The 18,622-nt window shown below is 42.6% G+C and overlaps 1 protein-coding gene and 1 long non-coding RNA gene across 10 annotated transcripts in view; both read left to right on the top strand.

Annotated features, from left to right (window-relative positions):
- Positions 1–9,232, top strand: part of LOC101101581 (protein ADP-ribosylarginine hydrolase) — a 41,961-nt gene extending 32,729 nt beyond the window's left edge. For 7 of the 9 annotated variants that reach the window (XM_023260200.2, XM_019839795.3, XM_019839797.3 and 4 more), the window contains 3 exons: positions 660–768; positions 4,232–4,396; positions 4,996–5,425. In XM_023260200.2, coding sequence (XP_023115968.1) covers positions 660–768; positions 4,232–4,396; positions 4,996–5,080 — 359 coding nt within the window. In that variant the 3' untranslated portion in view covers positions 5,081–5,425. Of the gene's footprint in view, positions 1–659; positions 773–4,231; positions 4,397–4,995; positions 5,426–9,171 lie in introns of those variants that run through there. The other 2 variants (XM_019839796.3, XM_019839798.3) reach the window with 2 other exon arrangements.
- A 55-nt stretch (positions 9,233–9,287) lies between these two features.
- On the top strand, positions 9,288–16,062 carry LOC109503462. The gene is made up of 2 exons (XR_002162443.2): positions 9,288–9,347; positions 13,141–16,062. It is a non-coding gene; the product is annotated as an uncharacterized LOC109503462 (long non-coding RNA).
- The last annotated feature ends 2,560 nt before the right edge of the window (positions 16,063–18,622 follow it).

Raw genomic sequence — 18,622 nt, forward strand, 5'->3', positions numbered from 1 at the left:
AAATGCCACCAGATGGGTCTCCCCCTTAATAAGGAAAGGATAGGAGGTTAGGGAAGCTGTAATTCTTAATTTCTCTTGCCAGAGAGACAGCAGGGGCATCACCATGAGCCAGGCTCCTCGTCTGGTTTATGTCAATGACGCAAGTTTGAGAGCCCCAGGATCGATGCTGCCTGGGAGGGTGGAGATGCCATACAGGCACCCAGCTGCCACAGAGAGGGAAATAGTCATCTCCTACACACAAGTGGGCTCCCTGACACTGGGCATATGGAGGGTTATTTTAGGAGTTAATTATTTAGTATAAGAAAGATCCTTTTCAGTTCTTTTAAAATCACACCACCGAGATAATGTCATCAAGCAGGGAGGAGTGGGACATTCTAGCATTATAGGTAATAATAAAAACTAACATGTATTGAATGCTTCCTAGGCACAGACACTAAGGACTTTTGTATTAACTCATTTAACTCTCATTCAGACCCATTTTTATTATCCCCAATTTACAATGAGGAAGCTAAGGATCTGGGATGACAGATAATCTGCTGCTAGTCACACAGCTGTTAAGAGGTAGATCTCAGATCCCTGCACTGCTGCTCTCTGGGGCTTTTTGTATGTTGCACCCACTGACCTCTGGCCCAGGCATCTGCTCTGCTTTGGTTTCCCAGTGCATCACAGCCTCGTGGAGTTTTACTTGCAGGAGCCAAGAAAGAAGGATACCTGTATCTCCATCACCTTCCTTAGCAGCAATGTTACTTCCTCGGTCGAGATCACCATGTACGTAAGTGTCCCGCGTTACATGCACACATCTCCCACAACAGGCCCTGTGCGATCACTGATGGGTGACCCGAGCCCGCTGGGCTGGAGGTGGGGGTGAGGGCAGCACCTACTACAGATGCACCCCACAGACACATGGTGGGCAACTGTCCCAGGTTCAGGATCAGTATTGTGTCCAAGGATAGTGTATTCAGACAACAGCAGCTGAAGCAGGCAGACAGCAGTCATGGGATGTCTCAAAAAGTGGTGAGAACAAAGTAATTGGGTCCCTGATAGGAAACAGTAGTCAGGACTCCAGGAAGGCCACGTCAGGGATGTCAGCAAGTAGGAGGACCTCAGCCACTAGCCCAGGGAGGGCTGGCCAGAGACTGCGAAGCACCTACTCTTGGAAAGTAGGGGCGGTACTAGGTGAGTTAGTAGAACTGAATCACAGGCAGAGGGTCAGTTAGCAAATGAGTACAAGGTGAGGCCAGCAGGGCTTGATGCCAGGTGGTGCCAATCTCTGGAACTGGGCTGAGCATTTCCTTCCCTTATAGGGTCACATCTGGGCGTAGCGGCTGGCAGGACCACACTTGAGGTGGGAAGACAGAGAACTTCACCTATAGGAAGGCTCAGGCCTGGCAGGGGACAGGAACTCAGCAGCAGTGGTGCATGTTTCTTTAAAAAGCAATTGGTGGGGCGCCTGGGTGGCGCAGTAGGTTAAGCTTCCGACTTCAGCCAGGTCATGATCTTGCGGTCCGTGAGTTCGAGCCCCGCGTCAGGCTCTGGGCTGATGGCTCGGAGCCTGGAGCCTGTTTCCGATTCTGTGTCTCCCTCTCTCTCTGCCCCTCCCCCGTTCATGCTCTGTCTCTCTCTGTCCCAAAAAAAATAAATAAACGTTGAAAAAAAAATAAAAAAAATAAATAAAAAGCAATTGGTTAGGGGTGCCTGGGTGGCTCAGTTGGTTAAGCTTCTGGGTCTTGATTTTGGCTCAGGTCATGATTTCACTGGTTCATGGGATTGAGCCTTGTATTGGGCTCTATGCTGACAAAGCGGAGCCTGCTTGGGATTCTTTCCATCTCCCTCTCTCTCTCTCTCTCCCTCCCCTGCTCATGCTTGCATGCATGCTCTCTCTCTCAAAATAAATAAATAAACATTAAAAAAAAAAAAAAGCAATTGGTTAGTTACTCCCAAGCCAGCAGGAGCCAGTCTAATCAGAGAAGTAACTGTCTTGGTCAGGGTACAGTCCAGAAACCAGAGTCCAAGCTGGGAGTCCAGTAGAGGGACTTCAACCCAGGGAACTAATTACAAATGTGTTGGGAGGGCTGGAAACCCAAAAGGAGCGTGAGGCACTGCAGAGATAGCAACAGAGGCCACTCCGCCTATGGGGTTGGAGGAAGAAAGCCCGGAGGTGTTTGTAGAATACCAGCAGGATCTGGAAGCAGGCAGGAAATATATCCCCTCTGGAATCACAGTCCAAAGCAGTCTCCCCACTGTGCGTGCCTCCTGCAAGTTAGACCTCACTGGAACCTGCTGGCAGGGGAGCCTGAGAAGTGTGGTTGGCAGGGGAACGCATGAAGCACAAACACGGAAATGACCAGTGCGTGTGCACAGAAATGTACAGTTGTCCACAGTGGCAGGTGCCATGAGGACAACTGAGACAGAGCCTGACCAAGTGTGAGAAGGTGATGTTTGAGGAGTGTTTGAATTGACATTTGAGTAGTGATTCACAGGAGTTACCCAGGCCAGGGGTTAGTGAGAATATGGCACAGGGAGTGGAGAGCAGGGGGTGAGGCATTGGAGAAGGAAGGAGCAGGGGTTGCAGCTGAGGGCCAGACTGTGCCAGGCATTGAAGGACAGGTTAGGGATTTTTATTTTTATCCTGAGAGCAGTTTGGGGAGCCACTGGGAATCTGAAGCAGGAGAGTGACCGGATCAGATTGGACTTTGGAAATATTTCTCAGGCTGCAGTATTGGAGGTTAATTGCACTACCAGGGAAGACAAGTTTCCACTGAGAGGAGCACATTTCTGGATTCCCAAACACCCTGCCACCAGCCAGGGCTCCAGCTCACACAGGCCAGAGAGAAGTCCCGCAGGCAATCAGGACCCCAACACAGATTTTCAGGTGCCCACGTTAGTCTTGCAGATTATAGCTGAATAATTTTCACTACATCAGTTCAAGGTCACATTATTTCCACAAGGTGTTTTCATTGCCTCTTGGTTGCATGGGTAAATGAGCCAACATTGGCAAGAGTCCTGACAATGACACATAAGTGGCCACTCATTAGAATCACCTGGGAAGCATTAAACACCACTGACCCCCAAACCCTGCCACAGGCCAATTGCAGCAGAATCTCTGGGCATAGCCTCAACCGCTACACTTTTTTTTTAATGTTTACTTATTTTTGAGAGATAGAGACACAGCACGAGTGGGGAAGGGACAGAGAGAGAAGGAGACATAGAATCCAAGGCAGGCTCCAGATTCTGAGCTGTTAGCATAGAGCCCGATGTGGGACTCGAACTCACGGAGCATGAGATCATGAGCTGAGCTGAAGCCGGACTCTTAACTGACTGAGCCACCCAGGCGCCCCTCAACCACTACACTTTTAAACCCTCCCTGAGTGATTGGAATAGGTATCTACAGATTCTTCCTTCTCCCCAAAACAATTTGCATTACTCTTTTGAAGAAGACTATCAGAACATGGTTATCTTCAGTTCCTTGTTTGTTGGTTTTTTTCTCTCTTGCAGAATAGAAATTGAAAAAGGCGGGGCTGGGGGGAGTTTATGTGTGAGTCTACTTTCTATAGCTTTGTGAAATCCCAAGGTTTCCTTCTAATTAGAAAATTTACCCAAACCAGGTCTTTCGGCCACTTACTCATAGCGTCCTTCATACCCTGTTAGTTTGCAAGCTCCTCCATTCATGCAGCTTCTTAAAGGGAAAAACCTTATTTTTTTCCTCTGAAGTATTTCAAAACACTTCTAAAATTAAAAAAAAAAAAAAAAGGAACAGCTTTTAAAGTTGTACAGAATCTTCCTCAAAAGAAAAAAAAAACTAGGGGCGTTTGGGGGCTCAGTTGGTTAAGCCTCTGGCTCTTGATTTCAGCTCAGGTCATGCTCTCATGGTTCATGAGTTCAAGCCCTGAGTTAGGCTCTGCACAGACAGTGTGGAACCTGCTTGGAATTCTCTCTCTCCCTCTCTCTGCCCCTCCCCAGCTCATGCTCTCTCTCTCTTTCTCTCTCTCAAAATGAATAAACATTAAAAAATATTTTTAAAAATCAACAACTATTTTCTGAGCCATGTTCAAAGCTGTGAGTATATGTGCAAAGGGACTGGTTAGTGTGATACAAAGGATCGCGGTCCCCACCTTCAAGGAGTTCTTTTGTGCATGAAAGCTAACCAATGCTACCAGCGGAACCCCATAGGAGCCAAGGGGAAGCAAAGGCCAAAAGTGCTTCAATAACTTAATTTCCCTTTCCCTTGCAGACCTAGACAGCAACTCCAGGGGAGAGGAATCATAGCTCACACCAACGCACAGTGCCAGATAAACCAAGTGAAATTCAAGTTTCATTCTTCCAACCTAGTTTGGAAAAAAGACCGGACTACCATTGCTGGAAAGTTCTGCACTGCTCCTTTGCCGGTCAATGACAAGTAAGCCCAGAATCCACACCTGCCCCATACATACCCACAAGGACCAATCCTGACCTGAGATGTGACATTTGTTGAGGTACAGTCTCATCACAGAGATTAGCTTCTTCAACAGAAATGACAAAGACTTAGGGTTTTCTTGAATTTCCTATGGGGCCATCTTGGGTTGGAGGTGTTCAAAAGCCAAAGAGGGTAGGCTTCAATTTCCCATTCCTACTTCAATATAAGAAACTTCATTTTATCTGATATACAGCTGAATAATTTTATATATACATATAAAATCTATTTTATATATGTCTTATTCAGTTTCTACATACGATTTATTGAAACAAAGACTTCTCATTGCATAGTTCCTCCTCCTTAGTCTCCACTGGTCACATTCACAGCTGTGGATCCACCTGTGCCTCTAGCACAAATTTATATTAGTCTTACCACCCCTGGGCACTTGGAGGACAGGAGTAGTAGACTCCTATAATAGACAGCTATAGGCTTCTTTCATCTGACATCATGGTAACACAAGAGCACACAACTCCTAGCCCTCTTTCCTGAGCAATCGGGGACCTGCCCTGAGCGCATACCTTCTTGTTGCTCTTCTTTTGCAGCAAACAGACTGTCTGCTTACCTGAGCCAGTGAACTTACAAGCGAGTGTGACCGTTTCTCATGACCTGAAACTAAAGTGTGTATAGTATAAGCCTGGGCAGGATGCATCTCCCTGGATTTCAGAGGTCGGGGAGCTATGTTCAACTTACTCTAGGCCATTACTACTAGAAAGAAGGCAAAACTCATGGTTATTTTCCCCATAATAGCCACCTTAGAGGGGAGAGATAACTCATTCTATCAGAGCTTTGTCTCTGTTACCAATTTGAACAGCCTTACAAAAATACCGCTTCAGCTTTTCTATTCCTACTTAACTGCATATTAACTGCAATTGCCCCATATCCTTGAACATCTGTGCCTAGGATTCAATGGAAACATTCACAGGAACAATGTTTTTTTAAAAAAAAAAAATAAAACACCATGGAATATCTGAATGATTTCATTGTTTTATTGGAATGGAATTCTGTGATGTATAGAAATGTGATTTTCTATAGGATGGAGAAAACAATAGGCGCTGAATTCTCTGTATTAAAATAGCAATTGAGAAGAAGTGCTTGGAACAGGAGAGGGGATGGAGGGCTGGGAAAAAGATGGCACCATTCACCATTCCTTACCATTGCCTTCTCTTGATATCTGGAAGGTTTGGGGAATCAGAGAGATCTTTGGGGAATATGGATGAATTTTCTTTGGGTCAGTGTTTCCCGAACTTTGTTGTAAGTTACCTTGTATACAGCCATAGTCCAGCAAGAAACAGATGATTTGCTCTAACGGGGTAATTTGAGGAGAATTTAATAAAAGGACTATTTACAAAGGTCTTAGTAGGAAGTGGGAAAACCAGAAGGGATGGTGCTGTTCCCTCGGGCTAGGGGCTGAGTTAGCTCATCCTGCCCTAGGTCTGAAGAGGCAAGAGGAGAGAGCACTGGAATCCCAAGACTGACAGGGGCTGCCAGACCTTCAGTCAAGGGACATGGTCACCCGGACAGCAATTCTGTAGGGAGGGAACTGAGGAAATAGATTCTCCAATCTCACTCTTCTTTCTGCCCTCATCTCCTGCTAGTGCTCCCCAATGAATGACTCCAAGCAGAAGCCAGAAGGCAAGAGGCATGTTGATGTGACCCAGGGCATAAAGCAGGACAGAGAAGGGTGGAGAATGCCTGGGGTGTGGGTGAGGAACCCCAGAGAGATATGGCACACACCATCACACTTTCTCCACAAGCAGGTACTCCCTGGAATCTTCCATACTTAATCGTTTTACCACTTTTTTTTAATGTTTATTTATTTTTGAGAGACAGATTGAGCACAAGTGGGGGAGGGGCAGAGAGAGAGGGAGACAAAGAATCCAAAGCAGACTGTAGGCTCCGAGCTGTCAGCACAGAGCCCAACGAGGGGCTTGAACTCACGAACCACAAGATCATGACCTGAGCCAAAGTCAGACACTCAACCAACTGAGCCACCCAGGCGCCCCTCATTTTAGCTTCTTTAAAAAATCCTTTAAGTCATTTTTAAGTGTACGATCCAGTAGTATTAAGTACATTCATAGTGTTGTACAGCCATTACCTCTTTCCATCTCCAGAACTTTTTCATCTTCCCCAGTCGAAGCTTTGAACCCATTAAGCAATTCCCCATCGCCCCCCGGCCCCCACCCCTGGTAACCACTATTCTACTTTCTGTCACTATGATTTCTACTCTTCTAGAATACCTCATACAATCACACAATATGTGTCCTTTTGTATCTGGCATATTTCACTTCGCATGACATTTTCAAAGTCCCCCATGTAATAGCATGTGTCAGAATTTCCTTTCTTCTTAAGGATGAATAGTATTCCATGGTATACGTATGTCACATTTTGTTTACCACTTCAGCCATCCACAGACACTTGTGTTACTCCACCTTTTGGCTGTTGTGAATAATGATGCTCTGAACACGTGTGTACAAAGATCTGTTCAAATAAATGTGCTTTGAAAGAAACTGCTGACTTGCTGGTTCACTGTCCACAGTAAAGGCAGGAAGATGATGTAAGCGATAGCCTGCAATTGGTCCGCCTGGGCCAAGTCACCCAGCTGACCAGAGGTCAGGGTTTGGGCCTTTGTCTAGGCTGTAGAAATGCAATGAAAGGACAGGTGATGCATTGTGAATACTAACGTAGGTCTTTACTTTATGCACTGTCCCCCACAGTCAGTGGGAGTGTAACATGAGTGCAGAAACTCCCCCCAGTATTGGGCAGGCTTGGGGTTCATTTTTATTTTTCAAAACCCAAACCCCCTCTTTCCTTTACTCCCTCCCTTACTCCACCCAGGTTCCAGGCAAGGACCTCGCTAGAGACAGTGTTACCCAGGAGCTATATTAGGGCTGTGCCTACTGTTCCTTGACCTTAATGTCCTTGTCACACATTTGCCATCCTGGGAGACACTGCTCAGCACATAGTTCTTCCTTGGTTTTCCCCACTGCTTATCGCTTCCAAGCGTGTGTAAATTATGCTTCTATGATCAAAATGATGTTACGTGATGCTGGTTGGTGTTTCACTGACCTGTTTTTCCCTGTCCTCATACTTCCAGTTTTGCCTTTGAGTACACCCCTGTGCTTCTTTGCTAATAGCTTCTTACTTAAAGCACGATTAGACTCTCTCACATTTTATTTTCCTCCCCATCAGAAATTTTAGATCATTACCCTAAATAAAAATCCAGTTTTCCAGGGGCACCTGGGTGGCTCAGTTGGTTGAGCTTCTGACTCTTGGTTTTGGCTCAGGTCATGATCTAATGGCTTTGTGGGTTCAAGCCCCGTACTGGGCTCCATGCTGATGGTACACAGCCTGCTTGGGATCCTCTCTCTCCCTCTCTCTCCCTGACTCCCCTACTCGTGCTGTCTCTGTCTCTCTCAAAATAAAGAAAAAAGAAAAAAGAAAAAAACTTAAAAAAAAAAAGAAAGAAAAGCCAGTTTCCCTTCTTGTAAATTAATACAATGATAACATAATAATGTTTAAAAGTCCAACTAGATGTTGTGGCTTGCTGAAGGCTCTCCACTTCAGGCCTGTCCTTTCCTTATTAAAAAGGGAAGATTAGTAAATATGCGATGACAGAACCTTATTAACACCAGAGACTTTCTTCTTTATGTAATCAGTGACTTGAAAGAAAATGAAAACATAAACAGCAATCTCACCAGGAGACTTAATGTTATTTAATGCTGGGTCTATGTGCTACCTTAAACCATCCTGCCCAGTGGCCCACACTTTGGAAAACCTGGCTTTAAGTGGGTGGGACATGTGTGAGATTTGAAAAAAGAGAGAGGTAACAAGAAAATCTGCCTGATGGCAGGGCAAGGGCATCGTCTCCCTTCCACACCCCCTGCTGCTCACAACCTCTTTTGAGATCTTTCCATGAGCAGAGACAATTACAGAAGTAATTCCCTTTGACAGTACACCCCTTCCCTTAAGTGGCACTACAAACATGGTTTCCAGACCCTTCCTTCCACTGGTCGTGATACCCTGAATATGTTCAGTTTGTGCCATAATCCCAGGACTGGGCTCGATGTTTTCAATCTTCCTCCCACAGAATACACCAAGTATACAGTTTTACATGTTCCTCATTATAATCCTCCATTAATTCAGCCCAAGAGTCACTTTAGGGTTCAGCTGCAACTCTTCAACTTTTTTTAAGTTTATTTATTTATTCTGAGAGAGAGAGAGAGAGAGAGAGAGAGAACCAATGGGGGAAGGGCAGAGAGAGAGGGGAACAGAAGATCCAAAGCAGGCTCCAGGCTTCATGCTGACAGCAGAGAGCCCGATGTGGGGATCGAATTCACAAACCGTGAGATCATGACCTGAGCCAAAGTCAGATGCTTAACTGACTGAGCCACCCAGGCGCCCCTCAACTCTTCAATTTTTAGAGTCTATTATTCTTACTGATTCTGCTTTCTTTCTTTCTCGTGGAATTGATTTTTTTAACCTGAATGAACTTTTCATATAACCCAATTCCTTTACATGTTATTGTTGTAATCTTTCAACTTGTCAGGAATTACTTATATCCCGATTTTATCCTTAGGAACATTTAGCTTTCCCTCCAAGCTTTATGTAATTTTTATATATTTATTATATATGTATATACACATATATATGCCATTTTTATTTTTATTTTTTTATGTTTATTTTTTTTAATTTTTTTTCAACGTTTATTTATTTTTTAGGACAGAGAGAGACAGAGCATGAACGGGGGAGGGGCAGAGAGAGAGGGAGACACAGAATCGGAAACAGGCTCCAGGCTCTGAGCCATCAGCCCAGAGCCCGACGCGGGGCTCGAACTCACGGACCGCGAGATCGTGACCTGGCTGAAGTCGGATGCTTAACCGACTGCGCCACCCAGGTGCCCCTGTTTATTTATTTTTGAGAGAGAGAGAGAGCATGAGTAGGGGAAAGAGAAGAGAGAAAGGGAGACACAGAATCCGAAGCAGGCTCCAGGCTCTGAGCTGTCCGCATGGAGCCCGATGTGGAGCTCAAACCCACAAACCACAAGATCATGACCTGAGCTGAAGTCGGATGCTTAACCGACTGAGCCACCCAGGTGTCCCAATGTGTATGTCATTTTTAAATAGATTTCTTTTTATATCTGTATCCAAGAACTTGAGAGAGAAAGTGAAGGGCAAAGCCCTACTTCTAGAAGCTCCCTTAAGATTAATCAATACTCTGGGTCTGAACATTTGCCTAGATTTCTAATTCATGTTTATCTTGACTACTTATATATTATGAGAAAAGTTTCAATACTTTGTATTTATAATGATCCCCTGATCTGAGAGAGAGAAAAGAGAGATAATATGGTTGAGTTTTAGCATGACTTCATTCCCAAGAGCTCCTGATAATTTCTACTTAATTTCGTAAATATATACAAGCAATGTTTTTAGTGATTTGTCCCTGGACTTTGCTGAGAACACACCAAACTTCCTAGTCTCTACTTTCAGGAATTTCTGCTTTACTTCTTTTTGGCTACTGGGGCAAATGTATCTACCGTCTTCTAACTTCTTTCCTTTTGGATTATTCAATGATCACCAAAGACCTCAGTTACCCTACAAGGTATTTCTAAGGCAAGATTGTAACTCAGGGTCTGGGTACCAGAATTCACTTAAAGCAGTTGGGTGATCGCTTCTCAATCTTGGTCTTCAGATTAATTTCCAAACCAAACCAAACAAAAAACCTCCCATACATTATTATATATATATTTTTCAAACTACAGAATCAATAAATGTTCATTTTAACAAGTCAAACTGTAGATATATAGACTACCATGGCCCTGAGGTAATCCATGTTAATAGCCGTATATATGTCCTTCTACCCATTTCTCTGTGTAAATACAAATATATACACACAAAGTTGTTTTTTTAATAAAAATGAAATCATAGTACACCTATCACTCTGCAATTTTCTGTAGTCACTTAACAATATGTCATGACTATCCCTCCAATTAGACACAGGTCTAATCTACTCACTGGATGTGTAATATTCCACAGTCTGGATATGCCATAATTTTGTCAGCTTTTTTCTTTGTGATGGATTGAGGTTGTTTCAACTACAAATGATGCTGCAATAAATATTTGTGTGCATCTATCTCATATTGTGACTCCTGCATTTCTGTATGATAAATTTTTGCAGTGAGAATTGCTAGGTCAACAGATATATCAAAAGATTAATGCTGGATTACTTTCTAAACGTGGCATACCAGTTCACATACGCTCTGACAGTGGTTCAAAGAAACTGGTTTCTTGCAATTACTTATTCAAGCATTTGTCTTCCTAAGATAAGTTACTTAAACCCCCAAATTTCTCCTCTGGAGTTACCATGTGGTATTCAACTGGCTCCAAGTTGGCCAATCCATACCATGTGTGAAAGTGGAATGACATTTTCCTTCAGAACTATAGGCGCCTGAGATTTCATTACTTTTGAAAAATGGCATTCATTCAGACACCATAGTCTCTGAGCAGTGAAATCATTAGAAGGGATGAGCTATAAAGACCTGTAAAAAAAAAATAAACTCTTATTTATTTATGACTATAAAACTCAACTCTTTAAAAAATTTCAGTCACTACAGAAAGTTATGAAAGAGAAAGTGAAAAACTAAAACTTCCTGAGCATTTAATGTGTGTCAGGTAGTGTTCTAATCCCTTTATATAAATTCTCTTATTAATCCTCCCAGCAGTTCCATGTACTACCTCATTTTATATCAGAGAACATGGAGGGAGAGGGAATTAAGCAACTTGTCCATGGTCATACAGCTGGCAATGGGTGAAATCAGGATTCACACTAAGCCATGTGCCTCTAGAACCTGGGTTCTGTCCACTGTGTGATACGGGCTGGCCTCCTCAAGTTGGATTTTAGCACTTGCAACATCCTCAGTCTGGCCCCACTCTGCCTAACTGAAGTTACCTGCCATGTCCCCCTTGTGCTGAAGCCAGTATCCCCCTAAAGCATACTGTGGACTATGTCACTTCCATGCCTTTGCGCCTGCTGCCCCCACCATCCCCTTCAGGTTCTACCAGCCATTCAGATAGAACTTCCAGTTCTATCTCTTCCAGGAAGACTGGCTTTCAGTATGTCATTTCAGTCAGTATCCATGCAGGGCTCTTGGCTGGCTCAATTGGTAGAGGATATGACTCTTGACCTTGAGATTGTAAGTTCAAGACCCACTTTGGGTATAAAGATTACTTAAAAATAAAGTCTTTAAAAAAGTATATCTCCAGGAGGAAGCTGTGGGTGTATAAAGGAATCATACTGAAACATAAATCTCATATTGCTAAAATCTCACCCAGCCCTTGATCTCCTTGTTCAGTGGTCCTGAGTGACCTTCTCAGAGAGGCATACACTGCTGCCCCCAGCCTTAAACACACCTCTGACCTCACTCTTCGGCATGCTCAGGCCTTGGGGTGACCATCACAGCCCACATTTACCCCAGAGGAGGTTGGCTTCTTCTCCTAAGAGAGGAGCCTGGAGGTGATGTGGCCATCCCTGTGCCTGAGTTCTTCTATGTCCCAGGCCCTAAAATCCTCCCTATCCTCAGTATTTACTCACTTATGAAACGTTAACTATTTGCTTTATGGGGCCATTCAGTGTCCTGACCATAGCCCAAATTCAAACTATCCAAAATAAAATCAACATCTCCCCCAAAGTTGTTTCTCTCTCCTCAATGACAATAGCCACCACACTGGCGTGCAACAGCAGGCTTGAAGCCCGAGTTATCTTTGGCTCAAGACATTATAATGCTCAAAAAGAAAAAAGTAATTACCCCCTCTTCCTCCCTCCCAATACCTGATTTACACTTAGACACTATGTCTCTCAATTTCTTCAAAATGTGTCTGGTATCTGTCCCTTCCTTTCTGTTTTCTCAGACGTGGGGTAAGGCGTTGGATTTGGCACCAGTCTCTGAACTGGTATCTTCCTCCAGCTTCTTTCCCCTCTAGTCCCTCTATTTACTTGTGCCAGATAACTCCTACAAAGCCTTTAAACTTATTCTCCTGCTGCCAATTTTTCACTGGATTTTCCCAAAGGCCTTAGAATAAGAGCTTCTTAACTTCTTAACCTAGAATTCAGGAACTTCTATGCCTCAATCCTTATCTTTCTTCCTTGATTTCTCTTATTCTTTTCCAAAAGAAATTCTTAGATCCTCTGAGGTTGATCTATTATCATTATTATTGTTGGGTTCCTTAAGCAACCCTTGTTTATTAGTCATCAAGCCACAGAGTGTCAGAGGAAGAAAGAAGAGCCCAGAAAGATTAAGGGAATTGTCTGAAGTCAAACAGCCACCGGAGAAAAAACACATCCACTCTCCCATTTTTACTGCACTTCCAAACCAGACTGCACTTCTATTGGATTTTAATAACTCTAAGTGACTCTTCAATAAATGCAAATGTGAGCTTTAATAGCTTTTGAAGACTATCAAGGGGCAGTGTTTATCTGGAAGTAAATTCCTGCTGCTACCTTGAAGCTCTGGGTCTTTAACATTTACCCAGGCCCATACCAGTATAGACAGATTCTTAGTTTGGACAGAACTGGAGGGTGGAGAAGTGGAAAGAGATCTAGGCAAATATCCAGGGAAGGAGAGCCCAATATGTGAACACCCCTCTTCTTGGGGTCAGACTGACTCAAGTGAAAATGCCCCTTCTCTCCTGCAGTTACCAGCCCCTGCAACTTCACAACTCCAAGTGCTCACCCAGCCCTCCTGGTTTGGACTTGAAACTCAGTCCACCCCAAAGTCAAGATCATTCCTTTTTCACTCTCAACCCATGGTTCACTTCAGAAGCTGCCCTTTGTTATACTTCTTCTATGGAGAGCACGGGGAAATGGTAAAACTAAAGACAAGCTATCACAAAACCAGAATGTTCACTCATTCATTCATTCATTCACTCATTCAGCAAACCTTTATTGTAAGCCTGCTATGTCCAGGCACTATTCTGATGGCAATCCTCTTAATAATAAATACAATGTATTGAATGCTTACTGTGTGACAGGCATGGTTTTATGTTTCATTGAATTCTCACAGCAACATGAGATAGGTTCTTCTTTTTTTATTGCCATTTTACATATGAGCAAGCTGAGGTACAGAGCAGTTATGTAACCAGACCATGAATGTGGCAGTGCTAAAATTCGAATCCAAGTGGTCAACTCCAGAGCTCTGTTTTCTTAACCCTAAACTATGTTCATAAGGCATCCTAACCCAATGTCTACTTATGTTATCCCCATATCCTTGTTTTTTAAACTTAATTTAATAAAAATTTGCCAGCAATGGCAAGGTGTCTGGCCATGTTGCATTAAAGTAGATTTTACTAGGTCAGATGAAGTATTACAGTGTAAATAGGAGGGTTTTAAAAATATGTGTATTTATGTTTGTGATGAATAAATGACAGGTGTTAAAATAATGAGAGCTACTGGAGGTTGCAAAAGACAAGAGAAATAGAAGACATGTGGTGAATGACGAGGAATCAGATTACAAGAAACAAAATTCAGGGAAAAGAGAAGAAATCACATTGGAGAAATTAGGAGCGACCCACATTTTCATCTCCCACACTTCAGAGAGGAACAGGCAAGAAGTCTGAGCTGTCCACAGACAGGAGATGGGGACAGCAGGCCTGAGCTCCTCAGCAGGGCCTGGAGAAACCAGAAGAAAGGACCTCCTTCCTGAGTCACGCATGAGTCAAGGACAAAGTGTTCTAACTTCAACAGGAGGCAGAAGCAAAAGAACACTGGAAAGTGGAACTAGAAGTTTCTAAAATCCTAATCTAGGCCATGTTGAAATGTTAGACAGCTGAGTTTAACAAAGATCTAACAATTACCAACTAAATGCCAGGCACATGACACCATGTGGGGTGCTGGGACTATGGCAATAAGAATCTGCCCAGCCCTCAAGCACCTGGAGAGGAAGTCTGGGGGGAGGTGAGAGCTGAGGGTGGTGGTCCAAGAGGACTCTGAGAGTCCTGGAGGGGACAGATTAATGCTGACAGAGGTGGGGTAGATGTCAGGGACAGTGTGGGAGGGGAGGGGACATTTGTACTAGTCTTGAGGGATGACTAGGACTCAGAGCAGAGGGTTGGGGGTATAGAGGGCAATTCCAGGACATTGAGCAACCGTCAGTTGGCAATCTGCAGTTGGCAATCATGTGCTATGCAGAAGAGAGCTCTTGGTTAGGATCACGTCAGAGAAGTGAATCAAAAGTGAAATAAAATCCCATGATCTCTAGGGAAATTTCTGAGTGGGAGACATGTGTCAACGTATGAATTCCATGACAATTAGAAGTGAAACCACTGAGAACATTGCTCACATTTTTTCCGTCATCGAGACTTGTGGGGGAGTCTACAGGAAACCAGCGTGTCAGGAATATATCCGGAAGAAGATGGAGAACCTCTAAGATGGATTTGCCTCCTCTCCCAAGCAATTCCCCCCAGGCTATCTCTCAGGTGTCAGCCTCTCTGTTCCCATCACCATCATATATTCTGTCCCTTGGTACCTCACAATCCCTCTGACTGTTTCAATGGCTGACACTGTTCTCCTGGCTTTGTTCTCTCAGGTCTCTCAGAATGTGAACATTTATGAAACAACTAAACTCTGCCAGACTCTGTGGTATGCACTGAATGCAGTCTCCCTCAGCACTGCTCTGAGTGCACCATTTTCCTGCTCACTTTCCATCACCTTTTGATGAGAGCTTACTTAGGTTCCACAGTTAGTCACTAAGAGCCATTGGTTCTCCTCCAGCCATGCTTTTCTTGTACCTTCCAGCGTAGGGTCTTTGAGTCACATATTTCTTTTTCCTGGATCGCTTCTGCCTTGCCTAACTCTGTCTTTGAAGGTACAGCTCAGTTTCTCCATGAACCCTCCGAATACCAGAAATAGGAAGTGATCTCTTCTGCTGGAGTTCTGGAGGTCATATAGTGGTTTAAACCACTCTTGTAATGCTTTCCACAGTGGACTGACACAGTGCTTATTTGTATATACGTCAGGGATCTGACGTATATTTATTTATGGTTCACAAGAAACCTATTTACACATGGACTGAGGACTCTCAGAGGAGAGTTAATTAATTAATCCTCAGAGGAGCCAGGCCCAAGGAGCTTGACTTAGCAAGGCCTTGGTGGGGAGAGGGGCAGGGTGCTTATGATTCATATCTCTCCTTTGCTAGAGCTCAAGTTCCTTCAGGGCAGATACCATGAATGATTCACTTATTAAAGCCTGTGATGTCCAGCATAATGTTTGACAGCAAGTGAATATTTAATAAGTATTCATGAGATAAAAGAATATTTATTGTTGTCTCCTGAGAGCAAATCTAACTATTTGCCAGGCTTTATCGCTAAAATTTTTATATAAACCCAAGATTTTCTTTTCACATGTGTGGATCTCTAGTGTGGGGTTACTGCAGGAGGTTCACAAATCCATGTCATGTCAAGAATTTTCCATAGACTGAGTAAATAAAATGCTTTGTACCTACATGTAATGCTATATTTCAAATAATAAAGATACCATTGTGGTTGATTCTAAAAATCTACAAATATATCTAAAAAAAAAAAAAAAACCTTGTAGGAATCCAGATATCTTTTCCCACACAACTTCTATGATGTAGAAGGTCTGATCCTTTTAAAAACAAATGCACACACATTAAATGAAGTTCCCATTGTACTGTTATGTACTGCATGTGTGTAACAGGAGCCCTGCTTAGGGAGACCTCTAGCTCGAGGGGTGGCACCACATCCAGGTAATGCTGAGTCTCAACTTAGTGTGTACACACTTTGTTGCTGTTTGTTTATTGCTTTATTTATTCTCCACAACCGCCTTCAAGGGTTGACAAAAGAGCTACTGAATTTCTCAGAATTGACAAGGGAGAAATATATTGTGAAATATATAGGGAAGAGACAGAAATCAAACAAGAAAGGAAATAAACAGTGTAATTTCAGAAAAAAAAATGAGAAAAGGATGTAAGAGCTATATGGGACACAATGTACAGTTCTATCAAGCACGTAATTGGAATCCTAAAAGGAGAGGAAAGAGAAAAGACCCTGAAGAAAGTCCAAGCAGGGAAAAGGGGCAGAAGATGATGGTAAGGTGAGTGGGTATCTTAGCTGGGATGGTGACATTGGAGCTGAGAACTGAATGGCCAGAAGTCAGCAAGTGTAAAGGCCCGAATATAGAAAGAAGCTAGGTATGCCTGACAGATACCAAAAAGAATAGTGTGGTTGAAACATGATAAAGGAGAATGAGATCAGAATAAAATACAGTTGAAGGACAGGCAGGTAGGGCATTGTGGCTTATAAGTTTCCAGAAGAATAGGATTCACCAAACATGCTTTTGCTTCCCCACATTTCCCAATCCCTTTAACCAAAGCACAAAGTGGATTATTAAGTGGGTCCATGAGATTACCGCTAGTCAATGGACTATGGGCAGAAGTGATTTGTATCCTTTCTGGGCCAAAGCATCAAAAAGCTAGCACAGGAATGTCGAGCTGTTTCTTTCTTCAAGTGACAGAGCCAGATGGTCAGAGTAGATTGAATCACTGAGTTGCAACATGAAGATGGTTGCCCTCATGAGTCATGCAGACTGGCAGTAGACTTTAAGAGAGAAATAAACATTTGTGCTGTGAAGTCATAATAAGCTCATCTTGACTAATGTCACATGGTAAGAAGTTTGGATTTTACTCTAAGTATAATAAAAGCCATTTGAAATTTTGAGCGAGAGAGTGATGAGATCATATACATGTTTAAATGACCACTATGCTGTGTGTACAATAGATTATGGGGAAGAGAGACAGGAGAAATAGGGAACCAGTTGTAAGTCCATTGAGGTTAATCCAGGTATGAAATAATAGCTTGAAATCAGTGGTAGCAGTGAAGGTGGTGAATTGAATTCAGGATATGTTTTGAAAATAGAACTAAGATAAATGGAAAGACTCCAAGGTTTTGGGCATGAGCAACTGACTGAAAAAGAAGACAGAGTAGAAGGTAACATGGGTGGAGTGGGAACCAAGAGTTACAAAGCTTTCTGGGTTTAAAGATCTCTTCCAAGAATAGGAAAGAAGAAAGATAGAGTACTTCCTAACTCCTTTTACAAAGTCAGCATAACCCTGATATCAAACCTGACAATGATATTACAAGATACATATTTGTAAAAGTCCTAATATATATATATATATATATATATATATATATATATATATATATTTGCAAACTAAGTTCAGATATAGACAAAGAGGAAAATACAACATAATAAAATTGGATTTCCTCCAGAATGCATGGTTGTTTTAATATTCACATATCTATTGATGTAATTCATTAACAGAATAAGGGAGAAAAATAATCTCCGTAAATGCAGAAAATCATTTAATGAAATTCAATACTCATCCCTGATTTTTAAAAAAAACAGCAAATTAGGAAAAGAACTTCTTTAATCTGATGGGGGCAATATAAAAATCTAATAGCACACATTATACTTAATAATGAAATATTGAAAATATTTTCCTTAAAGTCAGATATGAGAGAAGGATGTCTTCATTATCCCTTCCATTCATCCCTGTACTATAGGTCCTACCCAGAAAAACAAGGAATCAAAAGAAAAATAAGGAGGAGAAAGAGGAGGAGGAGTGAGGGGGAAGGTATAGGTTAGGAAGGAAGAAATAAAACCATCATTATTTACGGATGATATATGTGAATCTGTGGAAAATCCTGAAGACTCCCTGAATTAATTATTAGAAGTGATAAGTGAATTTATCAAGATCACTGAATTAAAGTTAAAGATACAAAACATCAATTATATTTCTATATGCTAGAATTTTCACTCATGTGTGGATCTTGAGAAACTTAACAGAAGACCATGGGGGAAGGGAAGGGGGAAAAATAGTTACAAACAGAGAGGGAGGGAGGCACACCACAAGAGACTCTTAAATACAGAGAACAAACTGAGGGTGGATGGGGCGGGTGAGAGAGAGGGAAAAATGGGTGATGGGCATTGAGGAGGGCACTTGGGATGAGCACTGGGTGTTGTACATAAGCCAATTTGACAATAAATTATATTCATTAAAAAAAAGTCACTGTTTTAGGTATGAATGTTACAGGACAATAGATAACCAGAATATATGTTGAAGTATTTAGGGGAAAAGTAAAATAGAATATATTAAAT

The sequence above is a fragment of the Felis catus genome, chromosome C2, assembly GCF_018350175.1.
Source record: "Felis catus isolate Fca126 chromosome C2, F.catus_Fca126_mat1.0, whole genome shotgun sequence".
NCBI classification, from domain to species: Eukaryota; Metazoa; Chordata; class Mammalia; order Carnivora; family Felidae; genus Felis; species Felis catus.